Source organism: Onychostruthus taczanowskii, unplaced genomic scaffold, assembly GCF_017590055.1.
Source record: "Onychostruthus taczanowskii isolate IOZ18803 unplaced genomic scaffold, ASM1759005v1 scaffold17, whole genome shotgun sequence".
In the NCBI taxonomy this organism is placed as follows: Eukaryota; Metazoa; Chordata; class Aves; order Passeriformes; family Passeridae; genus Onychostruthus; species Onychostruthus taczanowskii.
In genome coordinates this window covers 9,084,219-9,100,481 of record NW_024498906.1, presented here as the reverse complement: position 1 = coordinate 9,100,481, position 16,263 = coordinate 9,084,219, and the positions used below count along the sequence as shown (strand labels likewise).

Below are 16,263 nucleotides of genomic sequence, written 5' to 3'. Positions count from 1 at the left end.
CTTATCTGGATACTCCTCACGAATGTCCTGCACCTCCTGGGTCATCAGGAAGGGACTGGCCAGCCTGGTGTCCACAGAGCCCACTGGTCCTTGTCAGCCCCAAGAGCCACATCAAAGGCACTTTTGAGGCACCAAGTCTATAATCTGGTTCTCTTTCACCCTGGGTTTCAGTAACATCAGCAGATACTGGTGCAGAGAGGTGATCCTGTCCCTCTGCTGAGCCCTGTGAGGATCACCTGGAGTGCTGTGTCCAGCTCTGGGCTCCTCAGGACAGCACAGACATGGAGCTCCTGGAGCAGATCCAGGGGAGGGTGACAAAAATGATGGAGGTACTGGAGCGTCTCACTGAGGACAGGCTGAGGGAGCTGGGCCTGTCCAGCCTCGAGAAGAGAGGGCAGAGAGGGGCCCCCATCCCTGTGTGTCAGTGCCTGCAGGGCGCCGCCGCCATGGCGCCGGTGCAGCTGGAGAGCGCCCAGCTGGTGCCGGCCGGCCCCGCGTCAGCCCCGGCCCCGCCGGCCCCCGGCGCCGTGACAGCCGCCGCCAGCCCCGGCTACCGCCTCAGCACCCTCATCGAGTTCCTCCTGCACCGCACCTACGCCGAGCTCACCGTGCTGGCCGACCTGTGAGTGCCGCGGATCTCTCCGTGCCCGGCTGGCCGTGCCGCCTCGCAGCATCCCGGGAGGATGCGGAGGCCTGGCCAGGGATCTGTCCCGGAGCTCATCCGGGGCTGGAGTGGGGGAGGTGGTCGCGATTTCCCATTCATAAAATGGTTTGGTTTGGAAGGGACCATAAAAATGGGACAGACTGCCCAGAGAGGGGGGTGTGGAGTTTCCCTCGCTGGATTTATTCCAGAACCATCTGGACACAATCCTGGGCCATGTGCTCTGGGATGGCCTCGTTTGACCAGGGAGGTGGGACCAGATGGCGCACTGAGTCCCTCGCAGCCTGACCCATCCCAGGATCCAGCGGTCCCGTGGCACAAGAGCAGCGCTATCCCCATGTTCCCTCTGTGTCCCCGTGTCCCGTGTGTGTCCCCGTGTCCCGCCCCTGTCCCCGCGTCCCGCCCGCGTCCCCCTATCCCGCTGCCCCCGCCCCGCCCGCACTTCCCGGAAAGGTTCCCCGTTCGCTTCCGGTTCCGTGCCCCATCATGGCGGCGGCCCCTGCGCCCGGCGGGCTCTGAGCGCTGCGGAGTCGCCCCGCTCCCGCCGCCCCTTCCCCGCGTCGTGATATCTAACCTAAACGTACTCTTTTTCCATTTGAACCCATTCCCCGTTGTCCTGCTCTCATAAATACCCTTGTCCATCCTTGCCCCCGGGCAGATGCCTGTGCAGGCAGGTTGGTCTCTGCATCAGGCTGTGTCCAGGGGCACAGCGAAAGCTGCTGAGTGATCGGTCATATACAGAGAAAATGACTGAGAACTGAGAGCAGCTGCAGACTGGCTGCTTAAATCCTTAAGTTTGCCCCCAAGTTACTGCCAAAAAACGCCATCTGGGGTGCTGGTACTGATATCAAATATGTGAAACTGGAATGTCTGAAACAGATATTTTCAGGTCTTGCAACTCCTTGACTTACCTCTGTAGTTTTTAACGTACCATTTGATTATTTTTGGGAAATAAGTTATTTACATTTACGTAATGATTTGCTGTGCTGGTGTTGTTGCGTTTGAAGTGGCAAAACAAAGGGATGGTTTTGGGCCAAGAAAAACTTTCCTGAAAGCATCTGGACTCTGAATAAACCTGTTTCCCTCTTGCTTTGTTTAACCTTAGAGGTTCTTGTGGGGAAGATGTGTGTTTCAAGAAGTGACATACAGAATAAATGGGAAAAGATAGGTATAGCTTTTGTACAGTACCACGTCTGGTAAGGATGCAAACAGAAGTTTGCCTGACGTGAGTTAAAGAATGTTCAAACTCTGGAAAGGACAAGGAATTTTAGAGTTTTAGTTTGCTTTGAAAAAACTTCCAAAATATCAGTCAAGAAGTCCTTGCTGTCCCAGCAGCCTCCATCAAACTTTTCAGTTAATTTGAGTAGTTCTAGTTTTTTAGTGGCAGGTGACTCGTAGCGCTATTTTTTATATACTTTGTAGTTGTGTAGAGGTTCCTGTAATTGAAGGTGTCTAATAAAATTTCTAGTTGTCTGCAATGCAATAGAATGATATATAATGCATCTTCTTTTTTCCCCCTCTCTTTCATATAGATTACCAAGAAAGACTGATATGGAAAGGTGAGTTATGATAAGAGAATCTGTAATACATGTTAAAATATAGAAATTGTTTAGGCTGTTATTGTTAATATGCTGTTGCTTAAATAAAATCTTTTTCACATAGTTTTAGATTTTATGCAAGAAAATAAGCTTTGTCTGTCTTGCTGTCCCTACATAGTTTCAATATTTTTTTCAGCATCCTGACAATATTGGTGTTTGGGTTTACAGTTTTTTGGGCTTTTTTTTGTTGCTGCTATAGTAGATTAACTGTTAAGGATGTTTTTCTCCTCGTGAATCTTGAAACAATGAATTGACAGTAAAGCTGATGTGAAAGGGAACTGGAGAATTTAAACATCTAGTTAGTGTAATAAGGAAATATTTTGTTCAGAAGAAACAGTTCAACAATGACAACAGGTAAAAACCTCTTTGCCACATTTTTCCATGTTATCTGGTCTTTCTTATCATGAGCACTGTTTTCTGCTCCTCTTCTATGTGGTTTTGAAGTGTGAAAATTATTAGAGAGCAAATGTAAGAGACCAGAGCAGCATCCTGCTGAGATGAAAAAAATCCATTTACTTTTCTGTTTCTCTTAATAAATGTTATGAAACTTGTCAGAATAGTGTTCCCTTTATTTCACATGTTAATTGACTTGAATTTCTTTAGAGAGATATAGGAGCTATGATATTTCTAAGAATCTTAATAAAGAATTCTGTGTACCAGGGTGATCATTAATTGTTATCTCAAAGCTTCCAAAACTGTTGTAGCATGTGGAATTAATCCCATTTTCATGGAATCATAACCTGGAATGATTGCTTGTACCCCTTTTCATTCTGCATAGTATTTTATTAAGAGAAACAGTGTGGGTTTTGATTTGGTTTAGTTTGGGTTTTTAATTATCACAGTATTTACTGAAGAAATTGCTTCTGACCTGGGTCCAGAGCTCCCTTGTACTCATGGGCAGGCTTTTTCCATCTAGATATTTAGCATTTCTAGGTAAAGATGGATTCTACTTTGTTGAGCAGCAACAAAGGGTGTGGGGCAACAACTTAAATCCTAATGGATTAGAGAAAAGAAAATAAGACAGCCTTCAGTGTACAAAAAATGTCTTGAAATTAAATGTTCACATCCTTGTTAGCTTTGACTTAGAACTCCTCTTGGTGAAATGGATTTCCAGCTCTTGGAGGAGCTCATCTGTGGGAATGTGACTTAATTATCCATGTTTTCTCTAGCGTTGAGACTGATGGATTCTCTAGTTGGGCTTCAAGCTCTGTTTCTTGGAGCTAGAGTCTGGTCACATGGCACATATACACTGGTGAAGATATGATGGTGCTGTCCTCTAATTAAGTACACATAAAATATAAATGTACTACAATGCCTAATTAAAAGATGCTGGGATAAGAAAAACTGATGAGAAATAATGCATCATGGTATAATATAGTGCTTTTTTTTCAGGGTCATTTATTAGTTATCAATTGTAGGAATAAATAACTCTTACATTAAAGGGTTGGATTAAAAAACATTAGTACTGTGGTGGAAAATTATTAGTGCTGAGTTGTGGGGGAAATCCAGGGGCTTTCTTCTTGGTAATGGAGACTGAGTTTTGCCCAGTATTGTTATCTTTTTCTGGTGACCTACTTCAGTCTTTGACCACATCACTGTGTTTGTTTTCCTCACATCTAACTAGTTTTTCACTGGTTTAGTTCGTAGCTGCTGTACTTTGGCCTTTTGCACTTCTGAAAAGTGTCTGGTTCCATCTTCCCTACAATACCCCTTTAGATACTTGAAGATGATGTCAGTAGAATCTTGCTACAGCCTTTTCTTCCTAAGCAGGAGCAAATTCAGCTTCCCTAGCCCATCCTTGTATTCCACATGTTTTCTGCAAATGTAAATCCATCTTCTGATCACAGAGCAGTTCATGCTGTAGGAGGCAATTTGTTGATCAGGGTGGTTTGCCCTTGGCAAATTTCTGATGATTGTTTCCAGGATAATTTCATGCTTGGTATTTAGCAGGACATGGCTTATAGAAAGATTTGTCCTATAAAATTTTTCTTAACTGAACTTAGGCCAAATGACCTATAGGTCCCAAGATCCTCCTTTGCTCTCTTGAAGGAGGACATGATGTTTGCCTTTTTGCTGTCATCAAGACCTTTGATCACTGGAGGTTTTGAAAATGATAGGGAGCATCTTTACAATGGCATGGGTCATCTCCCTCAGAATCCTTGGATGCAATCCATCTACTCCATTGGACTTTTTTATGTTAAGCTTGCTTAAGTTGTTCTTAACTTGATTTAATTCTACTGTAGCTAATGCTTTACTCCCCAGACTCAGACATTAGTCTGAAGGATCTTAAACCTGAGATCCAAATTTAGCAGTGAAGACCAAGGGTAAAAAACTCACTGAGCAACATGGTTGTTAGAAAGAATTTAAATTTTTGTTTCTTGTTCTTTCCTGAAGTTTCATCTTCCTTGAATATTTATTTTTTTTGTGTAGTCACGTACCTATAGTGAAAGGCAATGTTGCAAATTTGAAGGCCTTTATGTTTTATTAGAGAAGTAGATTCCCAGTGAAGTTGTCATTCAGGGATGATGGAGGTGGTTCTGGAAGCAGGGTTCTGTCAAATCAGGTAGCAAGTCTTCTCTAACTTAATTTAAGTGGTATTAATGGAACAGTTACCAGAATACTCTGTCTAGATCTGTCAATCATTTTCATCATTAAATCATACAGCTTTTTGGTAGCTGTTTTTTTTTAAATTTCTTTTCAGTCACAGAACATCAATTTGAATTTTTCCTGCTATCGTGTGGCTTTCACCATAGATGCTTGACATAACTGCTGGATTTTAGCAACTTCTGTGTGGAGTTCCTCTGAGAGATTAGATTGCTGGCTTTCTAAAGTCTCACTGTAGTCATCTTTCAGGTCTCATAAAGTTTTCCTGAATCTTTCAAAATTCTCAACATCTTGTTTTCATAGTGTGGTTACTGTTAGAGCAGTGTGTACGTATAGCAGCTTGTCCACCACTTGAAATCTTAGTATCAGGCTGAATTCCAAAACATGTGCTCTAGAACACAGAGACATTACTGGCTTAATGCCCAAGTTCTTGGATGGGGTTCACAGTATGTAATGGAAGAAACAGGACCAGATGGTATTAGTTGTGCCTCTGGCCTTACATGTTCATCTGCTACAAGCAGGTAATGCTTGCACAAGAGTTAACCTCATTACAACCAGCCCTCTCAGCAGAATCAGGCTCTTTTTGTGTTATGAGTTTGTGTTTTACAGATTGGGATCAGAAGGAGATGCAGTTTCTGTTTGGTAGAGTCCAATATCTTATGCACTAATTAATGTTCTTTTTGTCCAAACGCTTCTGTTACTTCAGAAAACCATATCAGAAAAGCAGCTTAGGTTTGGGGTTTTTTCCAAACTAAGTAGAAAACCATGGTGAAATTAGTAAATTGAACACATAGAAGGGGAGGAAAACCTCTATAAACTGTTGATGAAGTGGTATTTCAGAGTGTATGGTATTGCAGATCTGCAGGGTGTCTCTGTGTCTCATCTGATGTATCTGCAATGTAAATCTGTAATAAAGCATGAAAATCTGCATGTGCCCCTATTGCATTCTCTTTTACAAAAAATAGCTCTGAAGACATGCAGACATAGACTCCTTAATTTTGACTGTCTTGTACAACAATGGTGGGGGGACTATTGAGAGTCAGTAAGTTCTTACCTTAATTTCTTTGCAAGGCACGAATGGAAAGCAAAGTTAAAGGATGGGGTTTTTGTGGTCTTCCCCACCATCACCCCACTTCCATATTGTAGCATGTTGTGTAAAGACATTGTAAAAATGCTCGAATTATGTTTTGTTTAGTACCTTATTTATTTATTTATCTATTTGTAGTGAATGTAAGTGTATTGTTACTGTCAGGTGCTGTAATCCTTGGGTATGTTGCCTACTTTAAACTTAATCTTAAGCCTTGGGAAAATCCTATAAAAGGTGTAAAGACAATTTAGTTGAGCTCACTGTGGGATTGTTTCTCTTACAGTCAATGATTAATTCCTATGAATATGCTTTTTGTATAACCAGACAGTCATGATTTGTATGTTGTTAGGTATTCACAACAGAGACGTTTTTCCCCCATGCTCTTAACCAAACAAGTGACATATTACTGATGCCTGCATTAACACAATTAAAAGTTATTACAGCTCTTTTTTTTAAAATTGTCACAAAGTTAAATTACAGCTTTATTATGTATCTGAACACTGGCTTAATGTGCCTTTTTTTTTTTTCCAGAAAAATAGAGATAGTGCAGTTTGCGAGTCGCACTCGTCAGCTGTTTGTTCGTTTGTTGGCCTTGGTCAAGTGGGCTAATAATGCTGGGAAGGTGGAAAAGTGTGCGGTAAGTTAGAGCCAGTCGGGCATGAAACAGGCTCTGAGGGATATGGGGTATTGCTGCACACTGACTTCTTACTACAGAAATTTAAAAAAAATATTCCTCTTGAGAAATTGTATAATCTGGTTTTTTAACAGTTCGTGTTCCCAAAAGCTCATCAGTGGTGTAAAATGAAAGGCTTGTCTGCACATAATGTCTGGAGTGATTTGGGTTGTGATAACAGGACAGGGAAGATGATGATCTGACTGTGTTAGTTCTTATTATCACTTTCATCCTGATCTTGGATAAATAAGAATAAAGTCCAGAATGTTGCAGAAAAACAAGTCCCTACTGATTACAAACAAGTATGGTTGCATTCCAGTAGCAATCAGCAGATGAAGAGCTGTGAGCTGTACAGATCCCCCACAGCATCAGGAAAGGCATGTGGATTTGTGTCCTTGCATGTGAATGTAATCCGTGGCCAGAATATTCATTCTTTCTTTGTTTTGTAAATGAAGTTACTTGAATTGGAAGTGACAGATAAACTGAATATAAAGGGCCATTGATTTGTGCTTTTTTTTTAAAACTCCTTGTCCTCTACAGATGATATCAAGTTTCTTAGATCAGCAAGCCATCCTGTTTGTGGACACTGCTGACCGCCTGGCATCCCTGGCTCGTGATGCTTTGGTTCATGCTCGGCTGCCCAGCTTTGCCATCCCATATGCAATTGATGTCCTGACAACTGGATCCTACCCTCGGCTGCCCACCTGCATTAGGGTGAGTGACTGCCCTGTCTGGGGGGTGTGGGAATCCCCTGCACGGCATCAAATGCACAGTAATCAAACTAATTGTCTGTGTGCAGATGGAGCTGTAGCTCAGTACAGGCCTAGTGCCAAGTCTCTGCAGTGTCAGTTTCTCATGCAGAACATTTCCTGTTTGAACAAGTTATGCTTTCCCAGTAAAGCATTCCCTCCATTTATTTAGTTCCACCAAATTTAATTATGTTATTCAGTGGTCAGTCTTGGGTAAAATGTAATCAGCTAGAAAGCAAATCCTAGTGTAAGGTATAAACTTCACTGGGCAATGGCCTGTAGTATTTATATTTTCAGACTTCTGGTCTGGTTGGTTTTCACAATTGCTGCTATCAATCTGTTGAGATACATAGACTTGCTTGTGTTTATTGTAACAGGACAAAATAATCCCTCCTGACCCAATAACAAAGAGTGAGAAGCAAACCACACTTCATCAGCTCAACCAGATCCTTCGCCATCGACTCGTGACTACAGATCTCCCTCCACAGCTGGCAAATCTTACAGTAGGTAAGAACTGGAATTATTTTTTGAAGGATACATTATTGCAGACTGACATAAAACTGCTGTTTTAACACTAAAGCAAAGCTAAATGGTAGCTTAATTGAGACCATTAAGAATACTTCATCAATTAAGACTGGGATCCTGTCCCTGTATGACATCAAAATAAGTGGCTTTTTCCCCTGTTTCAAAAATGAGAGCACTGATAAAATTGCTGAAATATTATTTATTTCCAAGAAGAAAACCTGTGCTGGTAATGCCAAAAAGTTTTAGACATTGTCTTGCTCTTTCAGCAAGTGTTCTGTGAAACAGTTTTTGGGCTACTTCTTCTTAATTTAATTTTAAAATTAGTTGAACTGTTAGGTCTTTCTGCAGAAACTCTTTGAACTTGAGTTTATACAAGTCACTCAGTGTTGCTTTTTTAAGCTGTTTTGATATTCACGTTCAGGCACAGAATCACACAATTTGTTATGCATGCCTTTTGTCCAGTGGTTCACCACGGTGCCAGATCTCTTAAAATGTTCTGAGAACTGTTTTCATTTAGCCCAAACATTAAGACAACCTTTTATACAGGAAGGATGGCTATAAACTGGACTAGGTTATTGCAGAGAATAGGATGAGGGCGGACCTAGTCCATGCTTTTAACCAAGACAAGTTTAGCCATTTGTAAACCATTCCCCACAGACCTGGGTCAAAGATGTTCCTGAAGAATCTTAGTGCTAGTTTTCTCTAGTCCCTGTGTGAGTGCTTGCAGTATCAGTATTAGAGGTATTTTTGTCTAACAGAAGTATATATGAATGATATATGAATAATATGTCTGAGCTCTTGAGAGTTTTCAGTTAGCTAAACATTCCAATGACTTATTATTTTCTGGTTTGTAGTGTGGTTTGTTTTAAGAGGATGTCTGGGATGGTCTTGAAAATGAAATTTCCTGAGTTAAATGATTAAATTTTTTGCAGGAGCATTGCTAAATGTCTTTAATTGTAAAGGTATATAATGTAATTTGTTAAATGATTTGGAAGGTTGACCTGCATGTCAGAGTAAAGACTTGTACTTACTTGTTTGCTCTGCCTCTCATTCTTTTTATGACCTTGCTTGCATAGTTTTAAAGTCCTTGCTCCCTATTTGTGAAACAGATAGCAGTGTTCACAGGTGTGAGGATGTACATGTCAATTAGATAAATAATGTCCATAAATTTTGCTTGTTGTGTATATGTAAATTCTGCAAAAGATTATCTTCCTCACATGAAAATGGATTTAAAATATTCTAATATTAAATGAATGCTTTGCAGTGAGATGTGTTCTCAGGGCTGGATTTCATCCTGGGCTGAGATCCATGTTCTGAATGTCATTTGAGTATTGCTGAAAGCATTCATTGTTGATAGTAGCAAAGAATAGGAATATTTCAGCCAGATGTTTAGTTTGTCAGGCTGGTGGTCAGCTCAGTGTTACTCTGTTTTACAGAAGCAGAAGTGTTAACAAGTTAACAGATTTAACAAGTTAGCTTCAGGACAGTTTGTACATCTTTCTATGCTGCGTATTGACATTGGGTCTGTTGCAGACTGTAAAATGTTCACAGTTGCACAGAAACATAAGCAACAGAGCAGAAATTATAGGGAAGTAATCCATTATAAGTGCCAGGGACTACCACACTGTTATTTTTCAGGCAGCTTAGGAGGCTGAGTGAAATAAAACGCTCTTGTCTTCCTTAGCCAATGGCCGTGTGAAGTTCCGAGTTGAGGGTGAGTTTGAGGCCACCTTGACAGTGATGGGTGATGACCCTGACATCCCCTGGCGCCTTCTCAAGCTGGAAATTTTGGTTGAAGACAAGGAAACCGGTGGTAAAGAAAAAATCAAACCTTTACACTTTGTTTTTAACATGATATTAGTCTCTGAGACTGTATAAATATTGTTTATGCTGGGTTTTCCGCATATCATCACTTAAGAGAATGAAGTTATATGTACTTGTCCTGTTTTGACCTTGCTTTATAGGCTTTTAATACCTTAACAAAGCTGTACAGTGACAGTGTAGTAAAATGACTGACATTCAGAGTAAACCAAGACTTTTGTTGTTTTATTATAATACCTGGTATGGAAATTGTTCAGTACAGTTGTATCTTTTTTTTTTCTTTTTTTTTAATCTATCAATTTACTGAATTCTTTTAAATGCCTACTTTCCTGATGGCTAATGTGGCTTATTTTTCATTTGCTAAAGATGGTCGAGCCTTGGTTCACAGCATGCAGATCAACTTCATCCATCAGCTGGTCCAGTCCCGGCTGTTTGCTGATGAGAAGCCCCTCCAGGACATGTACAACTGCTTGCGTATCCTTCTGAAAGGGGCTTCTGATTTAGGTGTCTAACTTAGCCTTGCTCTTAGTAGCTGGGAGTCAGGAAAGATGGATATCCTGCTAAGCTTGGGAGAAATGTCTGGGCATGAAGTTATGGTGGTCTTGAAGTAAATGATGGCTTTGGAAGCGGTAATTCTCAGGTGCATGTCAAATTTAATTCTACACACTAAATCAGCAAAGGTGAAGGTGAGGTATTCAAGGGAGCAGGTTGGGTGGTAAGTCAGTGCAGCAGCAGGTAATTTTGGAGATGAAATACAGAGCTGACTTGGAAGTTCGGGGAGCTGGCAGTTCTTGCTACCAAGAGCAGCAGTGAAGTGCAGTTGATGAGGGTGTGTTACCTCTATTCTATCTGTGTGAGTAATGAGAGGGGATACAGCATGTGCAGTGGTTTTCCACTTGGGAAGGGCAGATTGCTTGACAGTATGAAATGGATTTCAGTGAAAGCCTTCTGCAAAAAGAATCATGTATTTTTAGGGTGACCATGGGAGATGGGTTAGTGGTAACTATAGGGTGAGTGCAATTTCTGTGTAAGTAATCATCTTTTCAGTAAAAGATGATGACAACCAGAAATCTGTAAAACTGGGTTGTGACTCTCTTGTCTATCAACCTGTCCTAGGTTAGAGTTTAAAAAAAAAACCACAAAAATAAACCCCTTTGAGAAATATGACAACCAGAAATCTGTAAAACTGGGTTGTGACTCTCTTGTCTATCAACCTGTCCTAGGTTAGAGTTTAAAAAAAACACAAAAATAAACCCCTTTGAGAAATACTTGGTGCTGTTTATATGTCTTTACCTCTGGATTAGTACATTAGTGTATTTTCAGACAGCATCCTATGTGACTTAGATGACAAAAAGGTTGATGCAGTATACAGAAACAGGTTTGTGTAGTACACAGACTTCCTGGACATCTTATATTTCCTTAGCTCCATGCATTAGACTCCTTCTGCCTGGCTCTTCAGCTGGAAGTCTTGCATTCACAAACACTAATGCTGATCCGAGAGCGCTGGGGTGACCTCGTGCAAGTGGAGCGGTACCATGCAGGGAAATGTCTCTCACTCTCTGTTTGGAAGTAAGTTCATTTCAAAAGGACTGTTAACAAACAATAAATGAAATAATTCAGGAGGGATTGTATTTACAGAGCTTGAGCTATAATTTTTTGAATTGTACTTTCTTTTGATGTGAGATTCCTAAATTCTTGTAATTAAGTACTTACATGTGTTACGTGATTTGCACATTAATTTACAGAAGAGCAGTGGATGCAGTTATAAATGAGTTTGTATTTACACAGATATCTAAAAATTGATTAGATCTCTGTCAGACTTGTACTGTATTTATTGCTTGACTTGCACTAGACAAAATTTTAAAAAGCAATCCAAGTACACTTCACAGTACACTGTGTTAAATTTGCAGTCATCTAATATTCTTATAGTTACAGTTTACCAACAGTTCTGCTTTAAAATGTCATCTAAAACAAATGCCTTTTTCAGTTCAGCTGACATAATGTTGTTTTTAACCAGAGCACACGGATTCAAGGTTTAGCTACTGAAAAACATATTTTCTGTTCTTCCAGTTGCATGGTTTAATTATTCTGTTTATTTTAAGTCAACAGGTACTTGGCAGGAAAACAGGGACTGCCTCTGTCCATAAGGTCACTATAAAAATTGATGAAACTGATGTCTCAAAACCCTTACAAATATCTCATGAGCCTCCACTGCCAGCCTGTGATTCCAAACTGATGGAAAGAGCCATGAAGGTAAAGGTTTGCTTTGCAGGAGGGATCTAATTTTGAGAAACAAAAATTCAAGTGCTTTTACACTGTCAGTTTGTTCCACTTTGATTCTATTTAAGGAGCTGTTTCTAAGATTTCTAGTAAGCAGTTACTGTAGGTTGTGTAATGTTTGTGTGAGGACCTCAAATTGTCGTTACAAATTAGTGGCCTTGACTTAATCTTAAAAATTGCACCTACTTCACAGTGCATTATACCACTTGTGAGATGGAATGCTGAGGCTGGGGGGAAGCAACAGCAACATATCAGTTATTATTAGGGTCTGGTTTGAAATGCTTTATGGAGACACAGTTCTTCCCTTTCCTGTCTTGGAGCTCCTCTGAAAATCAGCTTCCCCTTATCACTGGAGTTGGCTACCTAGCAGTGCTATGCACTTCAGAAAATCTTACATTGTGATTTGGAAATCTTGTGCTGAAGAGCTCATGTGGTTTGTTTGTTACAAGTGTTAGGTGAAACTTAGTTTTACATTAGCAGTAATCAGATTATATCATGTGGCTTATCTGAATGTTCAAATTCCTGTATTTTAAAGGTGGGATTGTTGCAATGAGTAACTGCAGTCAACTTCCTACTTGGATCATGCTTCACTGGGGATAATTCTAGATCTTGGTTAAAGATAGTCAAGAAAAACTGCATTCTGGGTATTATAATAAATCCTCTGTAAGTCCCTCAGCAAATGTGGCTGTGATATATCAGGATGTCTATTTGTCATTATTGCTTTCAGTGTTTGGGTTTAGGAGAGTTAGTAAACTGGAATGAATGGTGTAGTCTTCACTCTTTCAGTACAGTTTTTCCACGGGGAAAAGCTCCCCAGCTCAGCTCTTTCACCTGTCTCACAGAACTTGCTACTGATGGTATCCTCCACCTCCTGCACATACTTTGTATTTCAGCATCTTGGCCCATCATGTTAGCAGTGCTGACAGACAAGTCTGTATGGTCAATGTCAAGAACTACCAAGGTTTCAGCTACAGAGAGATGTGGGAAACCTAGTGAAGCATGGTAGCCTTCTACTCTCCTTCTAGAGTAGGAATTCTGCTGTTAGTACAGTAAATATATACTACATTTACTTATTTAATGGCCTAAATGAGTATATTTAGGCTACTAAATATATAGTTGATTTAGTGAAAGTGCTGTATTTATGTGTAAATCCAAGAACATTCTCTTTATTTTCAGCATCTACTAAAGATCCACTGGAGCTGACACAATCTAAGCTCACTGAATCAAGTCTGCAGCCTGTAAATTAAGATACAAGACCACTGTAAATTTGAGATGTATCAAAGTTGATGCTGTCCCCCTTTATGGGGACTTGCTCTGAGCTTAGAAAAATTATCAGATGGTAAATACAGTGCTGTTGTAGTGTTTGAATAATGATCTCAGCTGCAATGACGTAGATGGCACACTGGGTTTCTGTTTGTTTAAGATACTGTATAAAGCAGTGGCACAAACAAACATGTTTATCTGAGCAGGTAGTTCTGCATTAACCTACTGAAATCTGGATGGAGCTATAGAACATGTAATCACTTAGTGGGGAGCATTCAACCCATTGCAGCTGCTGAGGTGAAATGCTGCAGTGGATAAAGACATGATTTTTAAGGCCTTGTCATGGAAAGCTTGTCTTCAGGGGAAGGTCATTCTGGTATGCAAAAGCTTGCACCAAATATGGTGTAATTCTCTTCTGCATTTATCTCCTACGCTAGAATAAATTTTGAGTTTAATTCAGCTTGAGCGGCTTTCAAAGCAATGTGAGGTTACCTAGAAAAAAGGTTTTGCTGTAATCTGGCACTTTGCTTATGCAAAATATGTGAATAATGTGACTGGAATGTGAATGAATGTGGTTGCAAATGCTTTAATTCAGATTGTACAAGTAAGTTACAGTTAATATAAGTCATGGCATGAGCTTCAGCACTGGCAGTACAACAGAATGTAGATGCAAGCCCCTAGATACTTCTAATTCAGTAGGATTGGCCATACTCTGTGTCTGTCACGACATTGTTACCCTGTTAAACTTGCTGGATTTAATGTTACAGCTGCATATGTGTTTGTGTAGAGGCAACCATATCCTAATGAAGTGTTGCTTTGGGGTGTTTTGTATTTGGAGTCTTTTTTCTTTAGCTTAAGCTAGTTACCAAGGGCTGAGGAAAAAAAAAGCTAAGCTGAAAATGGACCAGGCTTGATTGAGAACAAGTAGGTCTGCACAGGGAGTCTGCAACAGCATAATTTGTGCAATGTCTTTTACACCTTCTTCTAATCTTAGCTCAAAACTCCTCCCACTGCCTGCTGCACAGACAGAATCTCTTGGTAGCTTGTTGTATTTTATAGTGCTCCAAATACTCAAGTTAATAGTCAATGTGGCTCACCACAATACTAAGCAAATTATTTCTGAAGTGATTGTTTCATTAAGTACCTTTGTTCCAGTGTGCTACTGCAGGAGCTCTACACATCAAATATGAGTGAGCTTACTCAAGTAATACTTGAGCTTACTCAAATATTTTTCTTTTTTACAGATTGACCATCTATCAATAGAAAAACTCCTAATAGACAGTGTCCATGCAAGATCTCATCAAAAACTCCAGGAGCTGAAAGCCATTCTTAAGAGCTACAATGTTAATGACAATTGTACGTGTTTTCTGATGAAGTTTTTCTAGTCCATTTCCAGTTATGTCTAGGGATGGTTTCCTTTTCTCTTGATGCTTCTTGTTTTCATTAATTTAAATTTTAAAAAAATCAAGGGAAACATGTTCAAAATTAACAAAACTTAGCTTTGAATTATTCTGCCTTGATAATTGTAAAATACCCATACATCTAAATGCAGTGTAATAAAGGAAGCTGGTAGAACATTGCAGTCTGGCTTGAAGGGTTAAAATTTGCCTACTGTAAAAGTTGTGTTCAGAATTGAAAGCAAATCTTTCACCATTTTGAGCTAGTTTTGGATGAGACTTTCCTTAAACTGCTGTTGAAACTTCTGGGATTAGATTGATAATTGTGAAGCAGTGAGTTAAAAGATATTCAAGGATTAATAATCAAATTTGGTCTGCCTTTTCTCATTGGTTTATCACTGTTTTCACAGAGAAATTCTTATATTCAGATTCCTGTCTATGTCAGCACTATAATAATGTGCAAGTGAAGTTTGTTTCTCTAAAAACATACAGTTTTTTGATTATAATTGGCTAAGTTTTAATATAAGCTTGAATTTTGAGTGAAATTATTAACACCATTTTTTGCTTAGCATTCATTGAGACGGCTCTCCCAACTCTTGTAATTCCAATTTTGGAACCATGTGGTCGATCAGAGTGCCTGCATGTGTTTGTTGATCTCCACTCTGGGATGTTCCAGCTGATGCTGTATGGTGTTGGTAAGTAGGCACAAAACCAGGAGGTATTTCATATCTTGCAAGAATCCTGCGCTGTGAGGTAATTTAGTGGGAACAGTTCTCTCAGGTCTGCAAAGGTTTGTGAGCAAATGAACCCCACACTTGGATCAAAATCTAGGTATTGGAGTTTGAGGAATAGAAAAGAGGATCTTCGTGCTTAAGTGTCACAGTTCAGTTAAGATTATTTTAAGAGTAATTATTGTTGGGGATCAATGCAGTTCTTATTCTTTATGACTATGATTCCTGGGTTGTGCTGTTGATGGGATCATTTCACATGGACCTGAGTGAGAATTGTATGATGTGACCTTATACATCTTGAGTTACTTCTGTTTGAGTCTTAACTTCAGGTTTCACATTGCTAAAGAAAAGAAAGGAAGTTCTTTTAGTTTATTTGGTTAATAACATCCTGCTGTGGTCTTAAAAGCATTATGGATCATCTGTTGGTACAAGGGACAACAATTACTAGTTGCACCAGAAGTTTCATCTCAATATGAGAAAGCAGTTCTTTACAGAGAAATTAAACAAGCGCCTGAGAATTTTGGTGGAGTCTGCATCACCAGGAGATGTTCAGGATGCAGTTAGATCATCTCATCTGTGTTCCCTTTCCCACAAAAGGCTGGACCAGAAGGTCCCCTTTGAAGCCCAAACCTGGGCTGTTAGATGATTATGAGATTAGTTAGATGAGACACTTTCAATGAAAGTTTGAAGTTTTGTTTGAAGGACTGGTGCTAAGACCATTCTCCCACCTGATGTTCTTGCAGATCAGCTGACCCTCGATGACATAGAGAAGTCTGTTAATGATGATATGAAGCGAATCATTCCTTGGCTTCAGCAGCTCAAGTGAGTGACTTGTACAGTTTGTTTGCATGGAATGAATCACCACATTTGTATT

At 40.0% G+C, this 16,263-nt stretch overlaps 1 protein-coding gene across 2 annotated transcripts in view; it reads left to right on the top strand.

Moving 5' to 3' along the window:
• The first annotated feature begins 442 nt into the window (after window positions 1-442).
• Window positions 443-16,263, top strand: part of MED14 (mediator complex subunit 14) — a 34,968-nt gene continuing 19,147 nt past the window's right edge. For both annotated transcript variants that reach the window (XM_041399862.1, XM_041399860.1), the window contains exons 1-12: window positions 443-622; window positions 2,194-2,220; window positions 6,482-6,587; window positions 7,164-7,337; window positions 7,750-7,879; window positions 9,582-9,710; window positions 10,085-10,192; window positions 11,155-11,287; window positions 11,821-11,971; window positions 14,506-14,617; window positions 15,228-15,353; window positions 16,133-16,211. In XM_041399862.1, the coding sequence (XP_041255796.1) occupies window positions 447-622; window positions 2,194-2,220; window positions 6,482-6,587; window positions 7,164-7,337; window positions 7,750-7,879; window positions 9,582-9,710; window positions 10,085-10,192; window positions 11,155-11,287; window positions 11,821-11,971; window positions 14,506-14,617; window positions 15,228-15,353; window positions 16,133-16,211 (1,451 nt within the window). In that variant the 5' untranslated portion in view covers window positions 443-446. The remainder of the gene's footprint in view (window positions 623-2,193; window positions 2,221-6,481; window positions 6,588-7,163; window positions 7,338-7,749; window positions 7,880-9,581; window positions 9,711-10,084; window positions 10,193-11,154; window positions 11,288-11,820; window positions 11,972-14,505; window positions 14,618-15,227; window positions 15,354-16,132; window positions 16,212-16,263) is intronic.